A 27472-nucleotide genomic window follows, 5' to 3' on the forward strand; every position below is an offset into this window, starting at 1 on the left:
TGTGGCCACATTCTTTGTCATCAATGGATCAGATATGGTAGACATCTATGGGAAAATGACTGATCAGTCGAGTTTTACGATGGAAATTATTTTAGTGTCTTGGGCGATTTCTAAAGTTAAAACCCCAAGGTCACTCAATGGTGGCATGATAAATACTTTTTATAAAATGTTTTCGGCATGAGCCCACTGAGTGCATCAAGTACTCAGCCCTGCATTTCTTTTTAAAATTTGCAGGTTGAGCGTGACGGGTGCGGTGGGTGTTGAGCAAGACCGTTGAAGAAATTGAAGTGTTTAGAATGTGTCATGTCTTCACACGTGGCATATTTCTTCTCTCAAATGCTTCCGCTAAGTAGTTGTTCTTCTTTTGAGTTCTTGTATCGTTGAGATAATATTCATTTTTGAGTTGTTGAATGTTGATTGTTGAGATACTCTGATTTTATTCGAGCTATTCCCATTTGTTTCGAGCTATGGTCGAGTTGCGTTGTTTTCCCTTTCTTTCCCGCTTCTTTAATCCTCCCCTAGTCGCGATCAACCGTGTTTTCTATCCTTAGAAAATGCGGGCGTGACAATTCTCGTGTGTATGATATCCAGGAGGACTACCCAGTATACATGTTCAATTCCTCAGAACAAAATAATTAATGAAACTAGCTAGTTAAATCAACGTGTGGTTTATTCGCATGCAATTGTGATAGTCGAATATGAAATGCACAAAATAATTGTATAAATTGTACGCAATTTCTTTTTATGGAAGTTATGAAAATGAATATCATTATAGAAGAGGCAAATGCCATTATTAATGCTGCAACTAGATCAAAACTATTGAAGGCAAGAATACGCCAATGATTTCTCCTCACTCAGTTCTTGAGCAGTAGCATCCAACTTCTTCCGCGAAAACTCATCAATCGACAGACCTAAACACACAATTAAAAACTACGATGATATGTCCGAAAACTCAAAGTAAGAAGCAGAAATGTAATGTATTCTAACCTTGAACAATTGACCACTCTCCATTCTTGCAGGTAACTGGAAATGAATAGATGAGACCAGCTGGGACATTGTATGATCCATCAGAGTATACACCCATTGAAACCCAACTACCCTATAAAATATCCAACAAAATATAACATAAAATCTAAAATCTACATAAAGGAAGCTGAATCAACAATCAAGCAAAAACATACCTCCGGAGTGCCAAGGACCCAGTCACGGATATGATCACAAGCAGAACTCGCAGCAGATAGCGCACTAGAAAACTTTCTAGCTTTGATTATAGCAGCCCCGCGCTGCTGCACAGTTGTAATGAACTCCCCTTTCAGCCTGACAATATACAAAAGAATTGAATTTCTAAGGCAATGATAAGTTTTTGTCTTTGTTTGTTCAATCAAACTAACTCATGTAGTAAGTACCATTCATCATTGGCAACAAGCTCGCGCACAGGTTTTGCTCCAGATGAAGTCTTGACGGATGCATGGTTAACATCGGGATACTGTGTTGAGGAGTGATTCCCCCAAATGATCACATTATTGACATCTGCTACTTGCACCTTCAATCTCTCTGAAACCTGTCCGAGGGCCCTGTTGTGGTCCAATCTAGTCAAGCAAGTAATGTTCTTCTGAGGAATTGATGGAGCAAATTCCTTAAGAATCAACGCGTTTGTATTGGCAGGATTAGCAACAACCAGAACCTGCAAGTGCAAACTAAACACAGTAAGAATTAATTTGTGATGTAAACACACAAACTATGGCTAAATTTTGGTTTCTAACCAAATAAATGGAGTATAACAAGTGATCACTGAAACCAGAAAACTAATTTAACCTTGCAGTTAGGTGCAGCATGCTTTTCAAGAGCAGAGGCTTGAGACTTGTAGATGGACACATTCTTTGACATCACATCTTTCCTCTCCATGCCCTCTTTCCTCGGGAAGCCACCAACCATGACAGCAACATTGACACCGGTGCAAGCTTCAACAACATCAGTGGTGGCTACAACACCTGATTTTCAACAGCACAATCATAACATGTCTCAGTTTATTAGCATACATACAAGTAGTCAGGACTTATGCTACCTTTAAGAAGAGGGAATGCTGCATCGACCAATTCCATTTTGACGCCATTGAGCGGCTCAGCTGCAGGCGCAATGTCGAGCATGTGGAGGATCACAGGCTGATCAGGTCCCAACATAGCTCCACGAGCAACCATAGGAACTAAAGCATATCCAATTTGTCCTATAAAAAACAAACAAGCCCTTAGTAACAGGATGCCGCTGCTAATAACATTTACAACCACTTAAAGCAAACTAAACAATCATGAAACTGTAGATCGAGTTCATCACACAAGTTTAATTTCGAAATGCAGCGCTGTGGTTCAAACACCACAGGCACAGAAGCAATATCGCTGATCCAATCATGTTATAAGCCCTAGATTCCAGTGTCAAATGATAGAACTGAAACAATTAAAATTCAGGCTAATAACATAAATCTCATAAACCTCTGGAAATGACGATAAAAATTTCCACATTTTTAACACATAGCTACTCCTTTCAATAAGCATAAATCGTTTAAACAGAAAAACTTCACTCACTGAAGCATCCGTTAGAAAGCACTCACCACATAATATCAACGGATTTATCATCTACTATTTCGCTAATTAAAAACTGATCCAAAATCATTAGATTAAAAATAAAAAAGTCTCACCTGCGGCGCCGGTGACGAGAACACGTAGTGGTTCCTTCGCCATTGCTTCGTACTGAATTGTGATGTGAGATCGATTCTGCTTTAAATCTGCGGTGAAAGCGATGGTTTGGTTCGAGAGGGGTACGTAAGTATTTATATGGAAAAATTGTTGAGGAAAACTCGATTACCATTAACAAACTACTGTGATTGGAAATGAGAATAAAAAAAACGAACCCGCTAAATATTTGTGTTCAAACCATGGACTGCACTTGGTTTTCATTCACTAATTAAGTTGTGAGGACAAGTGAAAGTGATGCATGCCTTTAGCGCATCCACAATGGGACGGATGTCCTGACGGATATCCCGACGTACTTCCCAAAAACACCTCATGCCACGTCATAAGGACATCCCACTCACTGTCACGTCATAAGGACATCCCACTACACAATGACGGACATCCCAAGGACATCCGACGGACATCCACAAAAAATAATAAAAAATCGGGATGTCCGCCGGGACGTCCGTCGTGTCAATGCAATGGTGGACGTCCCGGAAAGCCGCAGAACTCAGGTGTCCGCAGCGGACGTCCGTATCCGTATGCATGCTGCCTAATGGCCGACGTCCGCCGGGACATCCGCTATTGTGGATGCTCTTAGAATAAATGGCAAATTAAGGGTAAAATTGGTCAAATTCACATGTTTAAATTGATGATGTATATGCGTTATTAAGTGTAGTAATTTTTTGAAGAAAAAAGATAAATGTATATAAATTGTATATGTATATAATATTATATTAAATACAATTTTATCTAAATTAGATTCAGTTGAAAATTTGAGAAAAAAAATATTAAAATTAGTGATTTATACGATTGATTCTTTAAGTTGCATAATGAATCAGAATTTGACAAAAATGCATGGTTTTTTTCTAACATAGAATAAACTGTGGGTAATGTTTGTTTAGTTATGAGATTGATTAGACTATAAGAGATATACTCTTTACATTTTTGCATTAGATATTTGTGTTTAGAATGGTAAAAAGAATTCATAGCGTTTTTATTATTTAAATCCTCAAATAGACATAGGATATGAATTAGGAATGTAACATTAAATTACACCTTACTCCAACAGGAATGTAAGCTGTAAACTGCTTTGCCACTTATGAATAAATTGGAATGTAACATTTATATTAAATTTACAACTGACTCCAATAGCTAGGAGTGTAGTAAGATGTACCTTTGCCACTTTGAATAAATCTATCTCGTCATAATATTATGACTATGTGGCTTACTTTGTTCATTAGGATACAACAATTAAGTTGAATAAACAAACTATAAAGATCAACAAATGCGTAATTTCTCTATATATTATATTCGAAGTTTGATTAATGACTTAATTATACGAGCATGAACAATAATTTAAAGTTAGTTTTTGACATGTAATGACAAACAAAATCACCGATCGATAATCAATCCATCCAAATATGATGGAAGTTTCTCCACATAACAGTAAAGGATCGGGAAAGTGAAATATATTGGGTTGAAATTCGTTGGGTAAAGAAGAAGGTCGTCAGTCATCACCTAAAAATATAAGCTTTTAAAAAATCCTCAAATAAACAACTTTGAACAACAACATACACTCATCTTCAAAAGATGAGCATGTATTGGTTCATTATGTCTCAACCATCCATGTTCGATAATATGTTGTGTCGTAGAGTTAAGAGTGTATATATCTTACTTTGACATCTGATGAGTATCCTTTCGTGAATTAGGGCAAATGCGAGGTTGTCGTGTGGTTGGAGCACAAAGTTTTATTGCAATACTTAAGGAGCAACAACCAAGTCGACCTCGACCCCATCTGGGACTGTACTTGATTATCACCATTAAAGTATTTATGTAGATATGAACCAAAACATAAATTTCCTAACCATTTTTTAAAAATAAAGAAAAAGAAAAGAGTTTCTACGTTAGACAAACAATCAATCCCCTTATCATCAAGGAAGAAGTTAATGTTGTATAGCCCGCCACGAATATAAAAAAATGTTATTTTAATGAATATTTTTGTGCATTTTTTATTTGGACACGAAAGGAATTGAACAAGTACTAATATATACAAAAAGAATTCAAAGGATGAATTAAGAAATGTGAGCTGTCAAATAAGACATGCTCGGAAAAGTCTTCACGTCCCTATATATGTGTCGTTTATATTAACAATGAAAGAATTAAATTGTTGTCTTTGTCTAGAAGAAATATTGTCACATTCAACTTTTTATTGTGATTGTTATGTGCCTTGTATCTTCGAAATGGCTATATCTGAAAAGAAGTGGGGCAAAAAAAATCTGATTTTCCACATGGAAGTATGATCAACCCTTGCTTCATTCGAAATTAAGGCACTGAAATAAGCCCTCAAATTTACAAGTTGGGATCTGTATGGTTATGGAATGTACTTCACAGTTCATATCTATTGATCTGAAGACCTTCTTGAATTATCATTATTATATTTATATCAAAATGCATTGAATAGGAATATTCTATAATGCACACACACATTCGGATATTTATATATATATGGAGTATAAGATATCAACCATATACTAGTACTTATAAGTTATCAACCATAAGATCTGTAAATGCCTAGCCTTCTCTATCATGATATTTTGCTCTCATTAATTATATAGAATCATATTGTTTTTCATTTTATGAAACATTATTTTGTTACGATTCGCTTGAAAGGGTTGTCCATGATTAGCATAATTTTGACAGCGATTTAAAACTTTAATGATTAACTAATACTCATATAACTGATGAGTTGATTTTATTTTTTCACTTTTTAGTTACACCGGATCTAAGTGATAAGTAAATTATGTAAAGTTCATAGCGTCTATAAAAGTCCGACAATTTTTTTTCCCTTTTTCCCTCTATAGTCCCTAACATTTGTTAAAATTTATAGCTTTCCTAAATGTATGGATGAAATATTTTCCACACTGCATTTTGTGAACTATGCTATTCAAACCAGACCTCATGATAAAAATTATAGTAACATTAGGCAATTTTCCACGAATGGAATCATGCAAATCATATATTACTCCATTATTGTTGGTAAAATAATGGTGTTGGATATATAGTAAGCCGCACTAAGAAATTGGGTGTTACAAAAGCAAACTTTAATTATAATAAACCAGCCATTCAGAGCAGCGAAGGGGCGTGGGGTGGGCCTATGCTGCTCGCCCCATTGGGGTACATCACCCGCTTACTATAGACCCCATGTAGACAATCATAACCCGCCCCTATGTATAATATGCGGATCATGATTCTTATCTGGATTCCAATTAAATCCAACCGTCCCACTTGATTCCTAAGTCACGCCGTTTATTTTTTAAAGCAGATTCCATCTTTAAAAAATCTACTATTAGTATACCTTAGCACATACCCCTATTATTAATTTTTACACTATAGTTCAAGTTGCACAAAGACATTTTGCCTACGTGTGTATGTTGGGGCGACATTGTGAACTCTTCACAGCATCCACAGTGGGACGGATGTCCCGATGGACATCCCGACGGACTTCCTAAAAACACCTTCTGCCACGTCATAAGGACCTCCCACTACACTGCCATGTCATAAGGACATCCACTGCACAATGGCGGACATCCCGATGGACATCCACAATAATAAAAATTCACAAATTCACCAAATTAAACAATTTATGGAATTAAAATTTCGACACGAATACGGACGGAGAAAGTGCAATGATAATTTCATTAAATAAAAATTAAAAATCGGGACGTCCGCCGGGAACCCGCAATGGCGGACGTCCCGACGGACGTCATCGAAAATCCACGGAACTCCGGTGTCCTCAAGCGACTTCCGCGTCCGCCGGTAGCCTAATGGCGGACGTCCGCTAGGACGCTACGGATGCTCTAAGGATACTGACATGTGTTATAATATAGTACTATGTGTCTTCCTTCATAACAAATTATGTAACTTATTGTGAATAATTTTATATAGCAAACAAATGTACATCTACAAATTAGATCCCTAAGTCCTAATCGAACAAAAATAGAAGGAAGATATTTGTTAGATCGACATATATGAAAATAAGTCGTTGATTGTCTAATTTTAACATGAGGGGAAAGTTTGTTCAACCAATATGACCGTTATGCTCACATTATAACTATACATTTATATGATCAAATTCATGATGCTAGAGTCTAGTGATGTTCCAAAATATAATTATCCGAGCTACTAGTGGTGAGATCCCATCATAATATTTAAGATATAGTACTACTTTAATTACTACCACGTCACTTGTGTTTCCTTGGATCAAGCAGTGGCGGAGGGAGAGGGGACAATGGGGGTACGAGTGTACCCCAAAAATTTTTTTTTAGTAATATTATATATTTAAAATAATTTGTTATAGGAATTTTATAAGTTAAGAAAATGCATTCTTTCTTTCCAATTCCTTTTTTTCCCTGAAGTTCGACAGCCACACCTCCTCAAAACCTCCATACCTTATTTCTTTTAAATTCTCAAGTTCATCACTGATTTCACGGTTTGTAAAAGTAATCACGAAATTGGAAGGTTATCAAAGTAGCTCTTCTTTACTGAATTGTTTTTGAATATTGAAAATTTATATATCTTAGGGATTATGGTTTTTGTGGTTAGATGTTCCTGATTGATGAAATAAATGATGTCAGAGATGATTAACATGAATTGAGATAGAGTTTGAGATAAAATCTTGCGGAGAACTAATCTCTTTGGTCTGTCTCCTCCTAGTTTGGATTATTAAGCATGAATGCACAACATTAGAATTGAATGGTCAATATTTATTTTGACAAATTTTGTAATGACATCGTGTGCAGGAAATAAAATAAAAAGTGATGAGAAAACAATCCGATCTTCGACAATTTATGTCCAAAAGGAGAAAAACTCCTGATAGTTCAAGCTCTCCGGCTTCAAGCACTCCACTTTCAAGCTCTCCGGCTTCAAGCACTCCACTTTCAAGCTCTCCGGCTTCAAGCACTCCACTTTCAAGCTCTCCACCTTCAAGCTCTCCGGCTTCAAATTCAATTGGTATTGTATCTCCTTCAGATGCTAGTGTGTCATTACTTGAGGAAGAATTGATTTATGATATCGAAAAACTTCATTATGATCCTATTAGAAGAACCGATATAATGAAATATCCTCCAAATGAGCGAGATACAATTAGGAGGGCGTATATTATATAATGATTTATCATATGACTCGCATCCCCGAATATAAATTCCTGGATCCGCCACTGGGATCAAGCAGCATATCATTTATTTAAATCTCAATAATATGGTATAATTTACGATATATAATAAGTAATATTGTTGTATTGTTGATGTTTACATAAAATAGAGCAAATTGCCTTATAGATATATCTTCTAGATCTTTTGAGTTTTCTCGTTTTTAATGTAACCTTACATATCTCATGATTAATCATGATTAATATAAACTCCTTTTACTAAACTAGTAATACAAATCTTATACGTACTATAGTACTATTTATTATAATATTGTTATTATAATATAGTTGGTATTGACATGAAATAGTGAAATTTCACTGTATATATCTTCTAGATCTTTTAAGTTTTCTCTTTTTTAAAGTGGAGTAATTGAATATCATAATTATCCTTTAGCTTTACGTATCTCCTGATTAATATGAAAACTGATGGGGTACGTACTAAACAAGCCCAATAGCAGTGACGGCCCATCAGCCCAAAGCCCAAGGAAGAGTATCAGTTCGGCATTACCAAAGAGTTCGGCCCCAGCCTACAGCTCGGTAAAAGCCGACCAATCAAGCTCTACTCTCAGATCGGCAAAAGCTGCTCGGCAATAGTTCAGCAGTTCGGTCTCAGTTTTCAACCGAACTGGGAGATAGTGGACTCATGCAGAACCTCCACGACCTCCACTACACGATCTATTTAGTGGTGGACCCATGCAGGATCTCATGACCTCCACGACATCCACGATCTAATTAGTGATGATGTAAGCCACGACCTAATTAGTGATGATGTAAGCCACGACCTAGTTAGTGGTGATGCAAGCCACGATCTTAGTTCAATGTATAAATAGAACTTAGATCAGATAGACTAGGGAAGAGAAGAAAGCTCTCTAGACATCAAAGATCATATAGCAAGTCTGTATTTGTAAGCTGTAAACCAGATCAAGCAATACAATCTTGCCCTCCTTTCTTCCCTTGGACGTAGATTTACCTCAGTAAATCGAACCACGTAATTCCTTGTGTCGTGATCTATATTTTCTTTTACCCGCATTTGTCACCATCAAAAATTCGCCCAATCATCACTGGCGCCGTCTGTGGGAAACAGAGAACCAAATCTGTGATAAAAGCGAGTTTTTGATCCTCTTCCACCAAAAAAATGCATACCAGATCACGTAACACCCATAATACCGTTCGTGATAACCATGAGGAAGCTAGTCCAGCCCGCAGGTCTGGAAAACAGCCTCGGGAGAAATCTACTTCCAGTTCTCACGGAGAAGGAACAAGCCGCTCAAAGACTCATCGCACCGAGTCTTCCCAGCAGCCCGATTTGAACGAGGCTGTCAAGTTGTTTTTGGCCGAGAAGCAGGAAGAGTTCTTAATTTTCCTGCAAAAGGGCCAAAAGCCGGAGACGAAAACGGTGGATTCTCCCTCCTCATCCAGACATGAAAGTCACTACCGCAGTAGTGCCGTGTCTTCCAGGAAGAAGAATCCTCAACCCCGACATGTTCCTGTTCCTCCTCGGTACCGGAATCACAGGAGAACTCCATCTCCTCCATACCGAAGAGATGTCGGGTTCGCCATGTACGGAGCATTGAAGACTCCGTTCTCGGACGATATCACCCGAACTCCCTTGCCACAGAACTACCGAACTCCCTCGATGACTTATGACGGGTTAGTGAATCCTCATGACTTCCTGGGACGCTATCAGTATAATATGGCGAACCAGGGTCTCAATGAGGTCCATATGTGCAAGCTGTTTCCCGAGCTGCTTATCGGGAACGCAAGAAGGTGGTTCGATAGCCTCCCCCAAGGCAGCATTAGATCTTACCGAGATCTAATGGATGCTTTCCACAGGAGGTTCTTTCAGAAAGCGGAAGCCCGAATCACTTCGGCTCAGCTGCTTTCTATACGTCAAGGTCGCGACGAAAAGATCAGCGACTTTATGACGAGGTTCCACAAGGAATGCCTACAAGTAGATGATCTCAATGATCTACTTGTCATTTCGGCATTCCAAAATGGAATCCTGCCCGGAGCTCTCTACAGAAAGCTCGTGGAATGCAGTCCGCAAACAGCTCAAGAGATGTGGGACATTGCGGACCAGTTCTCCCGTGCCGATGAGGCAGACCGTCGCAAACGGTCTTTAGACAGCTCATCCCGAAGAGACAGGAGGAAGCCCGATCATAGCGATCAGGGACATCCTCGCCGAACTCCTTTTGGCGATCATGGACATCCTCGCCGAACTCCTTTTGAAAGGATCCAAAGGACTCCGGTGCAAGACCGATTGGGGCCACGTCTCAATCCTGAGAAGCCGCCCGCTCAGTTCGTACCATTGAACAAGCCAAAGGACAATGGGTAGAAAATCTCCCTCAAGTCCTATGGTCCTACCGAACTACACCCAAAACCTCCAACGGTGAAACTCCGTACAGTCTGGTGTACGGCACTGAAGCCGTGATTCCGGTTGAGATCGGCGTACCCAGTCCCCGAACTCTAAATTTCTCCTCAGAAATGAATGATGACGGACTGAGAGCCGAACTAGATCTGGCCGAAGAAAGAAGAGAATTGGCCTGCATAAAAGCAGCCAAGTACAAGGAGCAAGTAGCCCGGTATTATAACCAAAGGGTGAAAAAGCTGCAATTTCAAGTGGGAGATCTCGTCTTGAGAACAACGAAGTAAGCCGAGCAGAAAAGCTGGGCAAACTCGAACCCACATGGGAAGGTCCATATCGGGTGTCAGAAGTCCTCGGCAAAGGGTCTTACAAATTGACTCACGTGTCAGGAGAACAAGTACCCCGAACATGGCACATTTCCAACCTCAAGAAGTTCCATTTGTAAGAGACAGTCCGGTCAGTCAGTCTTGTGTCTAGTTCGGTCCTAGGGGTATGTGCTTTCTTTGTTTTTTACTTGTTTTTCGTCTTTTTTATTTGTCTATGTGCGTTTTGTCTGTCTATGTGCGTGTCGTCTCTTACAAATGTTACTGAGGTATCTTGTTCTTCGAAGGCTGATCCCCTTTTTAGAACATATATAAGCCAACGATTGTGAGTCCAAGCTTCTAAGGAGGATACAAGACCACAATTCAGCTTAAGAAACAAACAGTTCGTCTGAAACGAACTGCAACAAAGGGAAAGTCCGATCCACGCGATAAAACTCGCCGAATTAGGACAAGGGAAAGTCCGATCCACGCGATAAAACTCGCCGAATTAGGACAAGGGAAAGTCCGATCCCCAAATTAGGACAAGGGAAAGTCCGATCCGAGCGATAAAACTCGCCAAATTAGGACACAAGCTTAGTCCGGTCAAAGAAATTTACTTCATAAGACCAAAGACGAGTCCGGTCAAAGAAGTTTACTTCATAAGACCAAAGACGAGTCCGGTCAAAGAAGTTTATTTCATAAGACCGAGGACCAAGTCCGGTCAAAGAAGTTTACTTCATAAGACCAAAGACGAGTCCGGTCAAAGAAGCTTACTTCATAAGACCGAGGACGAGTCCGGTCAAAGAAGTTTACTTCATAAGACCGAGGACGAGCACGATGAAATTTTTTCGCTGAGCTGTAAATACGCAGTGATAGAAGCGAAATGAAGATTTCATTTATTAAAACTTGTTCGGCATACAACTCCGCTGCCCTACGAGAAGGCGTTACGCTATTACAAAGGACTATTCTACTGTCCACGGTTGCTAAAGTTGAGCCACCTATTCAAAAAATCCTCGTGAAGCCGAGTTCGGGCGTTCCGGGCAGCTGAAGAATAAGCAGGTCGACGAGATGCTCTGATCGACCTACCGCCTCTTCCTTGAGTCCGGGAAGTTCTGGCACCTCGGCGGCGAAGAGTCTCTTCACGAAGCATTTGTTGATCTTGCTCACTCATAATCACAGCTCCTCTACGAACTTCAGTCCGTCCTTGTCTTGACGTTTCCGGTTGCTCCTGAGTCCGTTCTCGTCTTGACGTTTCCGGTTGCTCCTGAGTTCGTTGCTGATTTGGAGTAGGATTTTGAGCAAGTGGATCAGAGGTTTGAGCTGGAGTGTGAGCATCTGTTGGCGGGAAATGCCTAAGGAATCTCTCGATTGAAGGACGCCGGGAAAGAACGATGTCGTACCGAGAAGCCCAGCGCCGCAATGATTTCACAACTTGTTGGCAAGCCGAGCTCTCCAGCGCATTGTTCCTCCGGAGTACATGAAGCTCCTCCCACAGTTCATCAACTTGATTCTGAACTTCAGATATGCTCATTCCCCCGCGTCCGCAGATGAAATCCTCATACGCAGTCCTCTCAGCGACGGCAGTATTCAGCTCGGCCTCCAGATCTTTCTTTTCGGACTCTAAGTCCTTATTATCGGCCTCCAGCTTCACTAAACAAGCCAAGAGTTCGTCATTCTTCATCTGGTCAGCTATGGCTTTTTTCTCAGCTTCGTCTAAAGCGGAAGAGTACAGCCGCTTCCAGTGAAGTACCTCCAGCTCCTTAAGAGTTAAGAATACAAAGCAGCTATGTCAGTTCGGCATTTCATTTTACTGAGCAGGTAGTAAACCACAACAGGAGTAAAAGAGAGTACGAAAAGCTATACGAAGACACAAGTGTAGAAAGAAGAATTTTTTCATTCATAAGAAAAAAATTTTTTACACAAGGAGGGCTTCAAGGCCATTTTACAAGAAGGAAGAAACTAAACTAAGAGAAGGGAGACGAAATCATACTCCGCCAGCTTCGTCTCCGGCTCCTCGGTGAGGTTCAGCTTCCTTCTCCTTGTCTGCCTCAGCTTCAGCCTCGGCCTCCCTGCTCCCCCCAGCCTGCTCGGTGCCCCCATCACCGATTAGCAGCACCTCTTGCTCGGCCTGCCTGTCTCCGGTCTGCTGATCAAGCTGCTCGGTCTCACCCTCTCCGTGGAAAATTGGAGCGGGTGAAACTGGCCCTAAGGAGGCAAAAATAGCCTCCATATTCTCGTCCCGGTCAGCTCGGCAACTACGAACTCGGTCAGCAGAAAGCAGGACCGAGGACGAAGCAAGCTCCTCAAGGAGCGGCAGACTCTGGAGACGAGCTGCTATCTCTCGGCCGTACAGCGGCAGGACGACTTCGGGCCCTTGCTCGGCATTATCGGTCATCAGTTTCAGAAGATCACCGACAAAGGCCGAAAATTGATTGCTCAGAAAGAGTTTCTCCGCGAAAGCACGGAGAACCTCCCCTTGGGCAACCACGGCGGCAGCATCCCTCCGTTTCGTCTGCTCTCGCTGGATGACGAGCTGGTTTTTGGCAAACTGGGCTTCATCCTGGGCCGAGATCCTAGCAGCTCTGGCCTTCTCAAAGTCTGCCTTAGCCTGTTCGGCCTGGTGACGAGCAGCCGCCAACTTCCTCTGCATCTCAGCATAGTCGCTGGACGCTTTAGAGAGTTCGACTGCGACGAGCTTGCTGAGCATGCTATTCCTCTGAAAATGGAAAAAGGAAAGAGTCAACAGAGGGGCCACCAAAAAAACATAGGAAAGAAGCAAAGCCAAAGAATCAAGAAGAGAAGTTACCTCAGCAAAGTCCGTTGGCCATGCAAAAGGCTCACAGACATGCTCCGAAGGGGGCGCCAAGACGATGTCTCTCTCCGGCGCTCTTGGGGGCTTCTGGGTCTTCCCCTTCCCCTTTGCCGAAGTGGACTCCGGCTTTTTTGGATCCGAAGAAGAGGTCTTCTGCCTCTTCGGATTCTTCTCGGCATCAGGCGCCGAGCTGGTAGCCTTCTGTTTCTCCGGCTCCTTAAGCTCGGAGGATTTGCGGCTAATCTTATTTAGCAAGTTCACTGCCAAAAAGCAAGAAAGCAAGGTTAGTTTTCGCCACAAAAGCAGTAAGGCACAAAAAAGAAGTCCTCACCCTCAGTCTCTTCGTCCGAAGACGAGGAGTCGAACACGAAGTCGCCCTTGACGAGCTCAGACTCCAGGTACTGCTTCCTAATCATAGGAATCTTATTGAGCTCGCCCTCGAGCTCGTTCAACGGTTCTAACCGAGGATGAGGAATCACGGACTTCGGCCCTCTCCAGGGAAAGCCCGGAGCCGCTGTCCTATTATAAAAAAAGAAGCGATGTTGCCACTTTGGCCACTTGGTTTTGCAAAAGGCTCTAAAGGGCTGTAAAGGGATCAAGTAAAACCAAGATCCCTTCCTCTTAAATTGGAAGAAATTAAGGATTGCCCTCAGAGACAGATCCTTATCTAGCCTACGCAGTTCGGCAGCAAAGGCCGATAAGTGCCTCCAAGAGTTCGGAGTCACCTGACCTAAAGGGAGTTGAAAAAAATCTAGTAGCTCTACAAAGGCAGGGGGAAGAGGGAAACGAAGCCCGCATTCCAAGCCGGCTTCATAAACGGTGGCGTAACCCTCCGGCGGCGAGTCAGCCCTATGAAGGTCGTCGGGAATCGCAACCTTCCCCCCAGGAAAAAAATATTTTTCGTGTAAGGATATCACAGTATCCTTACTCAAGATGCTGTGAAAATACTCTACGGTCTTCTCCCCGGATTCTTTCCGGCTAGAAGACCCCTTACCCCCTTTCCTACCGCTACCTGACTCAGAAGAAGAAGAAGAAGACATGGTTCTTACTCTTTGAAAGTCTGAAGAAATTCTGAAGAAATTCTTGAAAGCGGAAGGAAATTTTTACGCAAAAGAGAGAGAATGCAGAAGAAGCAATAGCAAAAGTGTTCAAATGATGAAGAAAGGACGTATTTATCAGATTCGGAGAAGATTTCAAAATCATCGCACCGTTTCGACTCCCACCTTTTCAGGATTCAACGGCCGGATTTTACTGTCGCATTTAATGCAGTCACGCGCAAGGCACGTCCCCTGACGTCAGCCTCCCCCGTACCTTTATCCAGAATGCCGAAGTGACTCGCTTCGCCGAAGTGATTCACTTCGCTTTTCGGGGGGGTAGTGATGGGGTACGTACTAAACAAGCCCAATAGCAGTGACGGCCCATCAGCCCAAAGCCCAAGGAAGAGTATCAGTTCGGCATTACCAAAGAGTTCGGCCCCAGCCTACAGCTCGGTAAAAGCCGACCAATCAAGCTCTACTCTCAGATCGGCAAAAGCTGCTCGGCAATAGTTCAGCAGTTCGGTCTCAGTTTTCAACCGAACTGGGAGATAGTGGACTCATGCAGAACCTCCACGACCTCCACTACACGATCTATTTAGTGGTGGACCCATGCAGGATCTCATGACCTCCACGACATCCACGATCTAATTAGTGATGATGTAAGCCACGACCTAATTAGTGATGATGTAAGCCACGACCTAGTTAGTGGTGATGCAAGCCACGATCTTAGTTCAATGTATAAATAGAACTTAGATCAGATAGACTAGGGAAGAGAAGAAAGCTCTCTAGACATCAAAGATCATATAGCAAGTCTGTATTTGTAAGCTGTAAACCAGATCAAGCAATACAATCTTGCCCTCCTTTCTTCCCGTGGACGTAGATTTACCTCAGTAAATCGAACCACGTAATTCCTTGTGTCGTGATCTATATTTTCTTTTACCCGCATTTGTCACCATCAAAAATTCGCCCAATCATCAAAAACCCTTTAAATCCAATAACAAATTCCAGAATTGGAGTAATCTTATCCACATTATATGGAGTAAATCCCTTACCGATCATCTTAATATCTTGATTACCACATGAAGGACATTCCATCTTTAATACTTTTACAACAATCAACATGAATAAGAATTATTTAATGACGGTGAGAAAAAACACTTCTGTTCATAAAAATAGAAATTCGTTTCATCGAAAAACATTAATAATAGTATGTTACAAGTAGACAATCTGATATTTTCGATATAAGATATTAGCAAATAAATCCCAAATTCATGATTTCCCACAACTAATCTTTATATTTATTTCTATCTATTCCTATATTGAAGGGATATTTCCTTGAGGAGGAGGAATTATTACAATTTTATATTTCAATTCTTATTTATAAATCTTTTTTTTGGAAGGAATTGTTCGCCACCGCAGTCCGCGCCGCTGGAACGGATGTGTCTCGCCGCCGCTGCTCGATGCATCGAGCAGCGCCGCGCCAGCGAGCAGCTGACGTGTCGCGCGACGATTGGGCAACGGCATAGCCGTTGCCTTTAAATGTTTTTTTAATTTAAAATCGGTTTTTAATTAAAAAACGATAAAAAAAGAAAAAAAATTTCACTTCCCAAAAAAATTATAACCGTTTATTACCGTTTTTTACACTTATTTTTTTATTTTTTTATTCCCCCCCCCAAAATACACACTTTCATCTATAAATACCCCCACTTTCACACCCAAAAATTCACATCAAACTACACAATTCTCATCTTCATTCTCCAATATCCATTCTCATCTTCATTATCCCATATCCATTTTCATCTTCATTCTCTCATACCCTAACAATGTCCAGCCAAGGCGATGACAACCCGCCCTCTCACGGTTGGAACCCCGAATGGTTTGGTGCACAACCGTTTCCTAGTCCGGAAACGGAATATTCGGCCCCTCCTCTCACCCAAGATTCGGTCGTTCCGGGTGGCTACCGGCCATACCCAATAGACGATCAAGGTGCCTCCGAAGGGCGATACGGGTGGACACCGGAGCCTAGGCCGACCGCCCCCTCCCAAACTCTGCCGGCTCCTACTCGTAGCGGTGTCCGAACACCGTACACTCCGGCGGAGATGGATAAATTGTTCAAGGCGTACTTCGAAATCTCCGAAGATGCGGCGGTTGGCACGAACCAATCCGGCGATTACTTTTGGTGGCGCGTCTCTCGCCAGTACAATGCAAACCGGCCGCCGGGAATGATCGAGCGCAACGAGAGTATGGTGCGCAACTGCATCGGCCGAGCCAACGGAGAAATTGGCAAGTTCAATGGCTATTTCCTCCAGGAGTCGCGGAATGCCGGGAGCAGCCGGAGCGAGGTCGACATCATCACTGCCGCGCTGAGCACCTACCAATCCTTGAACGGTAAGTCGTTCAAGTACCTCAACGTTTGGCAGGAAACGCCGGAGCTAACTTGGGTAGCCCCGACGCCGGACCAAGCGGTTCCCAACGCCGACCGCAAGGAAGGAAGAAGGCGGCGGCCGACCGCCGGCGCTCCGCGACTCCATCGGCCCCCGCCCCCGAACCCGCACCCTATGTTCCACCTCCACCCCCGAACAACTCGTTGTGGGCCCTTTTGGTCCAACTCAATATGGCCGATAGGTCAACTATGACCCCCAAGCAACTTCAAACGCACGCGGACATGATATTGAGTCTCAAAAAACAATTGGGGTTGGTGCCGCCGGATGCGTAGTCTTCCTCGGGTAATATTAGCCAATAATCATGTAATTTTTAATTTTTAGGAGTTTAATTATGTAATTTTTAATTTTTAGGACTTTAATTATGTCTTTTTTTATTTTATTTGTAATTTGTAATATTTATTGTGGTTTTTTAATGAATTTTAGTATTATGGAAATGTTTTTGTGTAATTGAATTTTAAATTAATTGTGCTCGTCATTGCGGAAGAGTACAGCTGTGGGTGTTGTGCTTAGGGCTGGGGAAAAATATCGGAAAAATGATATATCGCTCGTATCGTATTGAAAAATATCGAAAAATTATCGGATTTTCGATATATCGTAATTTTCGATACGAAACGATACTGTATCGTAAGTTTTCGATACGATAACGATATGAATTTCCTTATATCGCGATATATCGTTTTATATCGAATATACGATATATATCGATATTTTCGATATATCGTTTTATATCGAATGTACGATATATATCGAATATACGATATATATCGATATTTTCGATATATCGTTTTATATCGAAAATATCGATAATATAGGGTATTCGATACGATATCGATATATCGTACTGAAATTCGATATGAAATATCGATACGATAACGATATTGATATTATCCATATCGAAAGTTCGATATATCGAAACTTTCGATACGATAACGATATGAAATTCTTTCATATCGATATTTTCGATACGATATACAATACAACATTTTCGATACGATATATCGTATCGTCCCACCCCTAGTTGTGCTCTTGCCAGAGAGCAGACAGAAAAAGTGGGGTCAGGTCCACAACCGTCCCCCTTGCCAGAGAGCAGACAGAAAAAGTGGGGTCAGGTCCACAATCGTGCTCTTGGCAAGAGCACGGTTGTGGATGCTCTTGTATTGGTGCAAAATTAAAATATTAGTCAACAAGGAAACACCTGATCGAAAACCGTCAATCCTCCGTCAACCCGCATAACACGTGTGCTCATATAATTGGCTGCCTATTTTAACCGAATATTCCTCTCCGAAATTCCAACTACCAAACACAACACACACACTCTCTCATAAATATACCCCACCGTACGAACTGTTTGATCCTGTAGAGAAAAACAAAACAAAAAAGTGATGAGTGGAGAGCTAGAGAGAGACTACACAGTGGGCGACGAAATTGGTAGGGGCAGATACGGCGTCGTTTCGAGGTGCCACTCCACCCTCACCGGAGAGTGCTTCGCCGTCAAGTCCATCGACAAGCGCCTCATCCAGGACGACGCCGTCGACAGCCTCTGCCTCCAAAACGAGGCCAAGCTCATGCAGCTCGTCTCCGGCCACCCCAATGTCATCGGTTTTTTCGATGTCTACGAGGACGACGACTTCCTGCATGTTGTTTTGGAGTATTGCGCCGGCGGCGATCTTTTCCAGCGGATCACGGCCCGCCCCGCTCTCGCCGAGTCCGAAGCCCGCCGATTCCTGGTTACTTCTTCTTTTCTCTCACTTTGATTTTTTATTCTTCTACTGAATGCGATTCTGTAGACACATTATACTTAGCTTCTGGAATTTTGTTTTTTTGAAAATAAAATTTAATTAGAATGTTTCCCCAAATTTGGTTCAAAAGAATCCCTTTTTCCCCCAATTTGTTATGTTTTTGTGTACTTTACCGGAAAACCTTGTTTTTTTTTGTTGAAGCTGTTAATAATCAGTTTCTCAAAAATTAAAAATCAGAGGAATTCTGGTAAAGATCATAGTTGAGCTTGAACATAAAAATATCTTACTGCAATTTTTGGAGAAATTTGACAAGGTGTTCATTGTAGTTATAATCAGGTAATTTTTCTTATACGATCCTAAATTGAAGTTAGGAAATTATATGATTATTTACTTGGAATGGACATTGGAAAGATTCACACGAGATTGTCATTGACCATTCTTGTGTTAAACAATGTGGGATTTGAGCACATGTAAAGTTTCTCCTTGTTTGAGATAATGAATTAGGGGAATTGCTGTTTTTGCAATCAATTTTCTTCATTAGTTGATATCTGTAACTGTATGTAGTAACAAATTCCCAACTATAGTAAAAGTAGAGGAGTTGCCTTCTTCAAAGATGGTTTTGTTGTATGATATTTATGCTAACTTACTTGATCATGACACACTTATGCAGTTGCCACTAATGGAGGCCATAGCACACTGCCACAACCACGGAATAGCCCATCGTGACATCAAACCCGATAACATTCTCTTCAACAGCTACAACGAGCTAAAGCTTGCGGATTTTGGTTCAGCTGAGTGTTTTGGCGGTGGAGGTCTGATGTCTGGGATTGTCGGGACCCCCTACTACGTTGCCCCGGAGGTATTAGCAGGCAGGGACTACAACGAAACGGTTGATGTGTGGAGTGCAGGTGTCATATTGTACATAATGCTAGCCGGGATCCCTCCTTTCTATGGAGAGTCGGCACATGAGATTTTTGAGGTTGTGCTTAGGGCGAACCTGAGATTCCCGAGGAAAGTTTTTAGCTCAGTTTCAGCAGAAGCTAAGGATCTGCTGAGACGAATGCTTAGCAAGGATGTGTCTCGAAGGTTCTCAGCTGACCAAGTCTTGAGTAAGCATATATGCCAACTAATAACTGTCTTGTTTTCTCTGTTTTGGTGAATACTATGCTGCAGTGATTGAATGGTTGTCATGCTTGTTGTTTCTTAGTGATTAGAAGCTGCATATCCTCTCTTTTTGCTTTTATATGTAAACAATGTAATAGTACTAAACTAGCTTTCACATTCCGTTTGTGAAGGGCATCCGTGGATGACAAATGGTGGCGACTCCATAGACGTGGGTCTTCTTGCTTGAGTATGTTGTTTTTAATGCAGCCAAGAACCGAGTAAATGGATATGAACCCGTTTTATAGGCACTGTGTCCATAAACTTAGCTATGTATATAGTAGTAGTAGTAGTAGAATGTTCTGCACCATGGTCTTGTACAAAGTTCGTGCAGAAATCGGAACTAGTAGCATCAAATGGCGAGTGCCTTCCTTTCAATGGAAGTGTTTGTATAAGCACTAGCCTTTTGTTTTTCCCTTCTTTGATTCTCAATTTATTAGTATGTTGAAGAGAATAGACCCCCAATCACCTGTAAATTTGGCTGATCAAGTCTTCTTTTTATAAGATTTTGAACTTCTCATTTGCATCAGGTTAGTTCCAAATTTCTCTGTCTACTGTTAAGTTTTTGTTAATTAGTCTGAGATCAAGAACAAGAGCCGATTGTTTTGTAAGAATTCATCTTCTAGTTCATCAAGAAAACAATCTCCCAAAACTAGAACATGATTTGACATGGATACAATTACAACATAGTAAAATTATCATGTTATACAAAACGACGCGGATCTAGCCAAACACAGCATGAAACTACCGTGAGTCTTATTGTATCGACACGATAAGGCTAAACACTCGTCCATTAGTTACATCAAGTCTTAGTGATTTTGTGTTGGTATCATGGTATGAATGTGATCACTTTAAAATATACATGACAGATAATCAGTTAAACTATAGGAAAAATAATTAATCTACATCACTATGTGAGTAAAATTGTATTCTACAAATCAGCCGAATATCATGGCAAAATTGTTGGAATGGTGGTGATTTGGATCTTCACAGTTGACTTCTGATTAGAATACTATTATCGATCTAGTTCTGATAAAAGATCTCTTGCACAGCATCTTCATCTTCTTCGATTTTATAACAAAAAATAAATAATGTTTCATAACTGCCTCCGAATTATTAGCAGAAAAGAAAGACTTAGACCAATCAAATGTGAATTAAATTATGCACATTTCCATGTCCTAGTTTCACATAGCAAATGAAACCCAGTTTGTATGATAATGTTGTGTTGGTTGTTTTAAGTTTTAGGACTTAATCCATAATCTCGGTAATGAATTCCGTTTACATTCAAAACCGACTGGTACAATACAAGATGGCTTAAAAATAGTACTATCATCTAAGATATGGAGCCCTTACACACAACCACATCATATTCATATTACACAAACAAAGTATGGCCAAGTTCCATCTGAATCACACCGGCACAGTTCTAGAATCTCTTACACCCATTTCCGTAATCTCGTTTTCATTCCTATCCTCATTCTCATTCTCGTTCTCCCTTGCCATATCCTCCAGCGACTTCCCATTCGACTCGGGCACCAAGAAAGTAAACAACACCCCCAACGCGTTCACACAGCCGAGCACCAGCAACGAATTCCTCACCCCAATCCCGGCCGGGTACCCTGCATCCGTCTTCTTCGGATCCTTCGATTGAGCCGCGTATAGAAACCCGAACGCCCCCACCATCGCCCCGGCCTTCCCCGCCGCCGCCGAGATTCCGTGGCACGTCGACCGGAACCTCGCCGGAAAAATCTCCGCCGGGACTACAAACGTGGTCGCGTTGGGGCCGAAATTCGCGAAGAAGAACGTCAACGAGTACATGATCACGAACCCGATCCGGTTGTCCCGGTGGGTCCAGTGGTCGTAGGGAATCGCTAGAGCGAACATGAAGATAGTCATCATTGTGAACCCCATGATTTGGATGGCGAACCTTCCGATTCTGTCGATGAAGAAGACGGTGAACCAGTAGCCGGGGACGGTGCTGCAGAGCGCGATCAGCGTTTGAGCTCTTGCGATTTTGTACACTTCTTCTAGAGCGTTCATCGTTTTGGCGGCCGGAATCCACCCGATCGCGCTGAAGATGTCCTTCTGGAAGAGGTTCTGGCTGTAGAAGGCGATGTCGAGGAGGAACCATGTGCTCGTGGTCCCCAGGAGGTGGAGCCCGTGTCGCCGGAGAAATTCCTTCGAAAACAACCCGAATTGCTTCCGATTTTCCTCGGTGACCCGCTCGGGCTCCGCCTCCAAATCCACTTGCAAAACCCGAGACATGTCGGCCGCCGCCTGTTTCGCGTTTTTCGCGACAAGGGCGGTGTACCGGGCGGTCTCGGGCATCTTCATCCGCCAGTAGTAGGTAAGGGCAGCAGGGAGCGCACCGAACATGACAATAAGCCTCCACACGTAGTCCGAGGCGGGCGGGATGGAGGCGACCGCGTTGTCCTCATATGCCGGGGAGGGGTAGGCCGCCTTAAATGCGGCCGACATAATGATTGCCACCATTCCACCAGCCAGGATGCCAAATCCCTGCATGGCAAAAACCGCGGCGATAAATGCGCCGCGGGTTTTTTTATTGGCGTACTCGGACATAATAGTGGCGGAGAGAGGGTAGTCACCGCCGATGCCAAAGCCAAGCCAAAAGCGGAAAAAGCAAAGGGTGGCCATGACCGCCTTGGGCTGGCTCCCCAAAGAGAGGCCGGAGGCGATGGAGCAGATGACCATCATCATGAGGGTCATGCCGTAGACTTTTTTGCGGCCGAGCTTGTCGCCGAGCCAGCCGAAGAAGAGCTGGCCGGTGAGGGTGCCGCAGAAGGCGACGCCGTTGACGGCGGCGGCTACGTTAGGGGGGAGGGAGCCAGGCTTCTCGGCGCCCGGGACGGTGTAGTAGAGGCGGCCGAGTAGCTTCGTGACGAGAGAGATGCAGAAGAGATCGTAGGCGTCGGTGAAGAATCCCATTCCGGCGATCACGATCGCCGTGAAATGGTACCATTGTGTTTTGGCAACGTCTAGTGCGTTTAGCACTTCTAATTGTTTCTTAGCCATAACTACCTAAAAAATTAATCCAAGACACAATTAAATTAATGGTGCGAATCAAGATAAACGTGCTTAAATTAAGATGCGTTGTTGATTATAAATAAATATGTCAAATTTTGACATGATTTTAAAGAATTTAGAAATACTAGTATTATTCTTTTTCTGAAGTAGTAGTAGTACATGATATAAATCATATAGGAAAATGATATATTTCCAAGCATACTATTCCTGTTTAAGAGTTTATTGAACAGAAGTTTCTAAAGTGATGAATGGTTGTTTAGATAGGACATGGAAATGGATGACATATTGACAATGACACGAGATGAGAAGGAAAACTCTACTTCTGAAGTCAATAATGGTAGTATAAGTCAAAATTTTAGAATTAATGCCCACAGCTGTTTCTATATAGCACAGATCCCTATAATTATTTTATTGAATGTTGAAATTTCAATACTTATTATCGTTATCGAACATGCTCATTCCGCAATTTACGTATGTGTCCACGCCGTCAAATAGAAAATATACATTTATAAAATTTTCAATTATTATGATAAATATTTTTTGATATACCATTAAGTACAAAATTTTGAGTATGATAATTACATTAACCAAAGTTTTCAAATAAAATTTTATGTTGTATAATGAAATATATTGGATTCATAAAAGATACTAGTATATCATAAATGTGTGGTTCACAATATAAAAAGAGACCGCAAAAGGTGGCACTTTCCCAGAAACTTTGGAAAGGCCGTTTGAAAATAGAGCAAACAAAATAGTACTCCCTCCGTCCCGTGCTACTCGCACGTTTGCTTTTCGGCTCGTCACAAAGTCCTTACACTATTTATAATTTAAGTTAGAATTAATGCATTTAATTAATATGTTAGTTTAAGTTAAGAGCTCTTTTATTAAGTGATGTCTCATTACACCTAAAATTCTTTTTTAATTACACAAAAAAATCAATCCCAAATTTACGGCCTAAAATGAAAAGTGCGAGTAGCATGGGACGGAGGGAGTACTAAAAAAGTTCAATATGAAAAATAAATAAAAGAAGAAGGAATTGTAACTAATAATCGTTGCGTGATTCTTCAAACTCAAATTCACAATCAATTCAAGAGATATATAATTAGATAAAATTCTCTTTTCAATAAGGTGAAAAAAGTCCTCTTTTCACATATTCATTCTTCAAGCAGCAAATGCATTTGAACCTCATATATAATCATCTCTGATCAGATATAAACTAATAAAAGAAGAAAACATAAATATTTAAAAAACACTGACCTCAGCTGTGCTTCAGAATCGAAGAGTCTTGATTTTTTACTTTTTCTTCAAATATTTTTCAGTAATTATAGGGGGAAAAAAAGCAACACGAGGAGAGAGAGGGAACAGATTCGATTTCGATGTGGAAGTAGGAAATACGAAGGTGGTTTCGTTCGTATTTATATACGATGTGAAGAATCTATGCGGCATATTCGGGTTCGGGTCCCATATTCAACAGCTCTACCTTTATGGGTTTGACACGTGTGGCTTAGACTTTACAATCTCTTGGTCAACGGATTGGTGTGTTTTATTTTACCCATTAAATTCATTTTGTTGGAAAGTAAAACTTTTGTATTTCAAAAAGAATATCCTCGGTATCAAAAAGGAGAAAAGGTATAATTCGCAAGTATAAGACGAAGTAGTATTAGTATACTATGGGTAACAGAACTTTGTTATTTTTCACAAACCTAAAGTTGACTCTTATCATATAAATTGTAGTAGTAAATTTTTAATGAATTTTCCGCTATTTGTAATTTGAGGTAATTTTTTAGGAATAATTTTAAACCCGAATAAAGTATAAAACAATATTGTTTCATATCTTTAAAATTAAGATCGTTTCTTGTATTAACCAGTTTGAATACCTATATAATTCAACGTGCCATGTCGAATTTAATATAGGGACAATAGAAGACGTAAATTCATGATATTAACCGCCATGTTTTAAGTTCATGAACAAAAACAACTTTTCAAGAAAAATTATTTAACTATCGTTATCCCTTACAATACTAAAATGATCGTGTTTTAATTTATTGACCAAGGAAATTTATAATTTACATCCTTTGCAATTTTATTTGATTTATTTGTAATTTCTTCCATTATATAGGAGTTATTTTTTAAAAGGAAAAAAACGTAACCGACACACCGTCTCACTAGAAATAAATACAGCACAATGGGGAAATTACACTGAAAATAATTTTCTCTATACTGGAAATAATTTTCTCTTGCTTGAATGGATACGTCTTGATAAGTTCAAGCCATATATTTTACAAATAGATACGACTTGCTAAGTACAATCCATTATCCATACATATTGGTAGATATAAATTTATTATCATTTGCTTTCAAAAAAATAAAAATAAATTATCATTTGGTTTTCAAGGACTGTACTACTACTTAGTTAAATGGGTGCAGTTTTCGGTAATTCGGACCTAACAATACGCGCTTTATAAAATACCCTTTCCGTCCTAAAAAAATAGATTAATTTTACAATTTTACGTTGTCTTTTAAATTTATGCTAAGTCTAAATATGAAAAGTTTTTAACTAATTATCGCACTACTAATAATGTGAACTTCATAGTGTACTAATACCGCTTTCACTATATTTTTTCTTTCTTTTACATTTTTTATATCTTATTTATTTTATCAATTAAATATTAAAACACATGTTATAATAAATTGTTTTATTAATTAAGGACGAGGGAGTAATTATTGATAGCCGTTATTTTTATCTATAAAGTTAGTTTTTGTAGTGATTAGTGTTTGCGTTTTTAATCGAAATATGCGTCGTTTTATATGTTTGACTTCCGTATAGAATGCTGAATTAATAATTAAAGCAATAATGAGGTGCATTATGCATATAATTTCAATAGACAAGTTGCTTCACACACCTGAGACCCTAATATAACCTTAATTCACAGTAAGTTTTTATAGTTAAAAATCCCCCTAATTAATCATGCAATCGAGTTCATTTCCCTATAAATTTTGTCATATTCAATAATAAAGAGGAGTACTTTTCCACATAAAAATATAAAAACGAGGCCTTCTTTTTTGTTTGCAAGCCGACTTAAGTCAGTGACATCGGAAGTTGACAAGGAGTAAACGATGCGTGACAATATCACCAATAAATCATAACCATGTATACACGCGAATTACACATGGGAGCATTGCGGTGCCATCATAATTAGATTGACAACGTATCACCAACCTCGTGCTGTCAGGTGTCATGCTATCCAGTAATATTAAGAGCGTATCCAACAATATAATCGTAAGCGTTTTATATGGATTTCTATAGATTGCATGAGTATCACCAACCTCGTACTACGTGAAATGCAGTATAGAGTGGTGAGTATTACATTATTATCTATATAGCAAAATAACGGTATAAAAAAGCAATATATATATATATATATATATATATATATATATATATATATATATATATATATATATATATATATATATATATATATACTGCATCTGAAACATTCTATGCCTATACTGCAATACGCAACAATCTACACTGCAATCCACCTATTACTATCATGCAATCGGTAATGCCTACTAAATGAAAATTGTTAGATAAACCTCTAATATTGCTAACTCGTCAAAGTAGTGTATTAAAAATATCAACATGGTGATACTCAAATGTCAACATAAACTTAAGTTGATATTTTAATACATTGTGTAGACATTAATATTTAAATGTCAACACAAATACAACTAAAAATGACAATATGTGTTGACATTTTAATGTGACCGTATTGACATTTTTAATACACTACGTTGATGTTAGAGTTTGTATACTAGAAATCACATTTCGAGTGATTGAATACTGTAAAACTCTATATTTTATTTTCCAATGGATGCAACAGATTATTTTTGTCATAATGTTGTTATGTTTTACGATTAATGAACATTTTTATTGCATATTTAAATGTATAAGCAACGTAACAAAGTCTAAGTCTTTATTTTAGTAGACCGGTTGTGGGCGTCGTCCACGTTAAGGTAACATGGTCAGTTCTGAACAAAGAAAAATAAGAATTGCACAACCCAGATAGGCCTAGACTACCTATCGTGAAAGGTTGCAATGTCAGTCCACATATTTCTAAGTCTTACTGAAATAAGATGACATTGGTGTGGTATAGCACTGAATTGGATCTAACAGCGAGACAAGTCTTTATGCTATCTAGTGAAAGACGAGGTCTTGATAATTAATTTCGTAATCAATGTACGTTAGTAATGAGCATACGGTATTGGTTATGCACTACTTTCACTTACCAAATGGTGCGAGTTTTTCGCAACCCAAGAATCCTAGTATATTGGGTAGTGGTGATTGATATCTAGCGATGCTAGAATTGCTATTATATTGAATCGTGCGCGAGGTGAGTCTCGTTTGATAACGTCCACAAGAGGAGCTCGAAACAAGGTTTTATTATTCGGAACCTAGCTAGTTGGAGTTTGATTACTCTATGAATAATAAATAGGCGTTTCTTGCCAAGTCCACTCTTGGAGTTAATAATATGTTAATTAATTAAGTTCATAGCAGACATTAATTAATTAATTAATGGCCGTTTCTATCTTAAGCGCGGGAAATGAACGACAAACAAATGAAAACTC

General features: G+C 40.2%; 3 protein-coding genes across 3 annotated transcripts; 1 reads left to right on the top strand and 2 right to left on the bottom strand.

Moving 5' to 3' along the window:
• Positions 1–617: 617 nt before the first annotated feature.
• LOC121806229 (malate dehydrogenase, cytoplasmic) lies at positions 618–2913 on the bottom strand. The gene is made up of 8 exons (XM_042206202.1): positions 2906–2913; positions 2693–2779; positions 2066–2224; positions 1816–1991; positions 1407–1684; positions 1182–1317; positions 988–1099; positions 618–911 (listed from the first exon to the last, which is right to left on the bottom strand). Exons 2-8 carry the CDS (start codon positions 2733–2735, stop codon positions 817–819), a joined length of 999 nt encoding a protein of 332 aa, XP_042062136.1. The 5' UTR covers positions 2736–2779; positions 2906–2913; the 3' UTR covers positions 618–816.
• Positions 2914–18262: 15349 nt separating this feature from the next.
• On the top strand, positions 18263–20324 carry LOC121806447 (phosphoenolpyruvate carboxylase kinase 2-like). The gene is made up of 3 exons (XM_042206484.1): positions 18263–18622; positions 19305–19743; positions 19930–20324. Exons 1-3 carry the CDS (start codon positions 18278–18280, stop codon positions 19983–19985), a joined length of 840 nt encoding a protein of 279 aa, XP_042062418.1. The 5' UTR covers positions 18263–18277; the 3' UTR covers positions 19986–20324.
• A 719-nt stretch (positions 20325–21043) lies between these two features.
• LOC121806720 (low affinity inorganic phosphate transporter 1-like) lies at positions 21044–24217 on the bottom strand. Its single transcript, XM_042206846.1, has 2 exons — positions 24098–24217; positions 21044–22834 (listed from the first exon to the last, which is right to left on the bottom strand). The coding sequence occupies exon 2, from the start codon at positions 22826–22828 to the stop codon at positions 21206–21208; it is 1623 nt and encodes a 540-aa protein (XP_042062780.1). The 5' UTR covers positions 22829–22834; positions 24098–24217; the 3' UTR covers positions 21044–21205.
• Between the last annotated feature and the right edge of the window lie 3255 nt (positions 24218–27472).

Source organism: Salvia splendens, chromosome 6, assembly GCF_004379255.2.
Source record: "Salvia splendens isolate huo1 chromosome 6, SspV2, whole genome shotgun sequence".
NCBI classification, from domain to species: domain Eukaryota; kingdom Viridiplantae; phylum Streptophyta; class Magnoliopsida; order Lamiales; family Lamiaceae; genus Salvia; species Salvia splendens.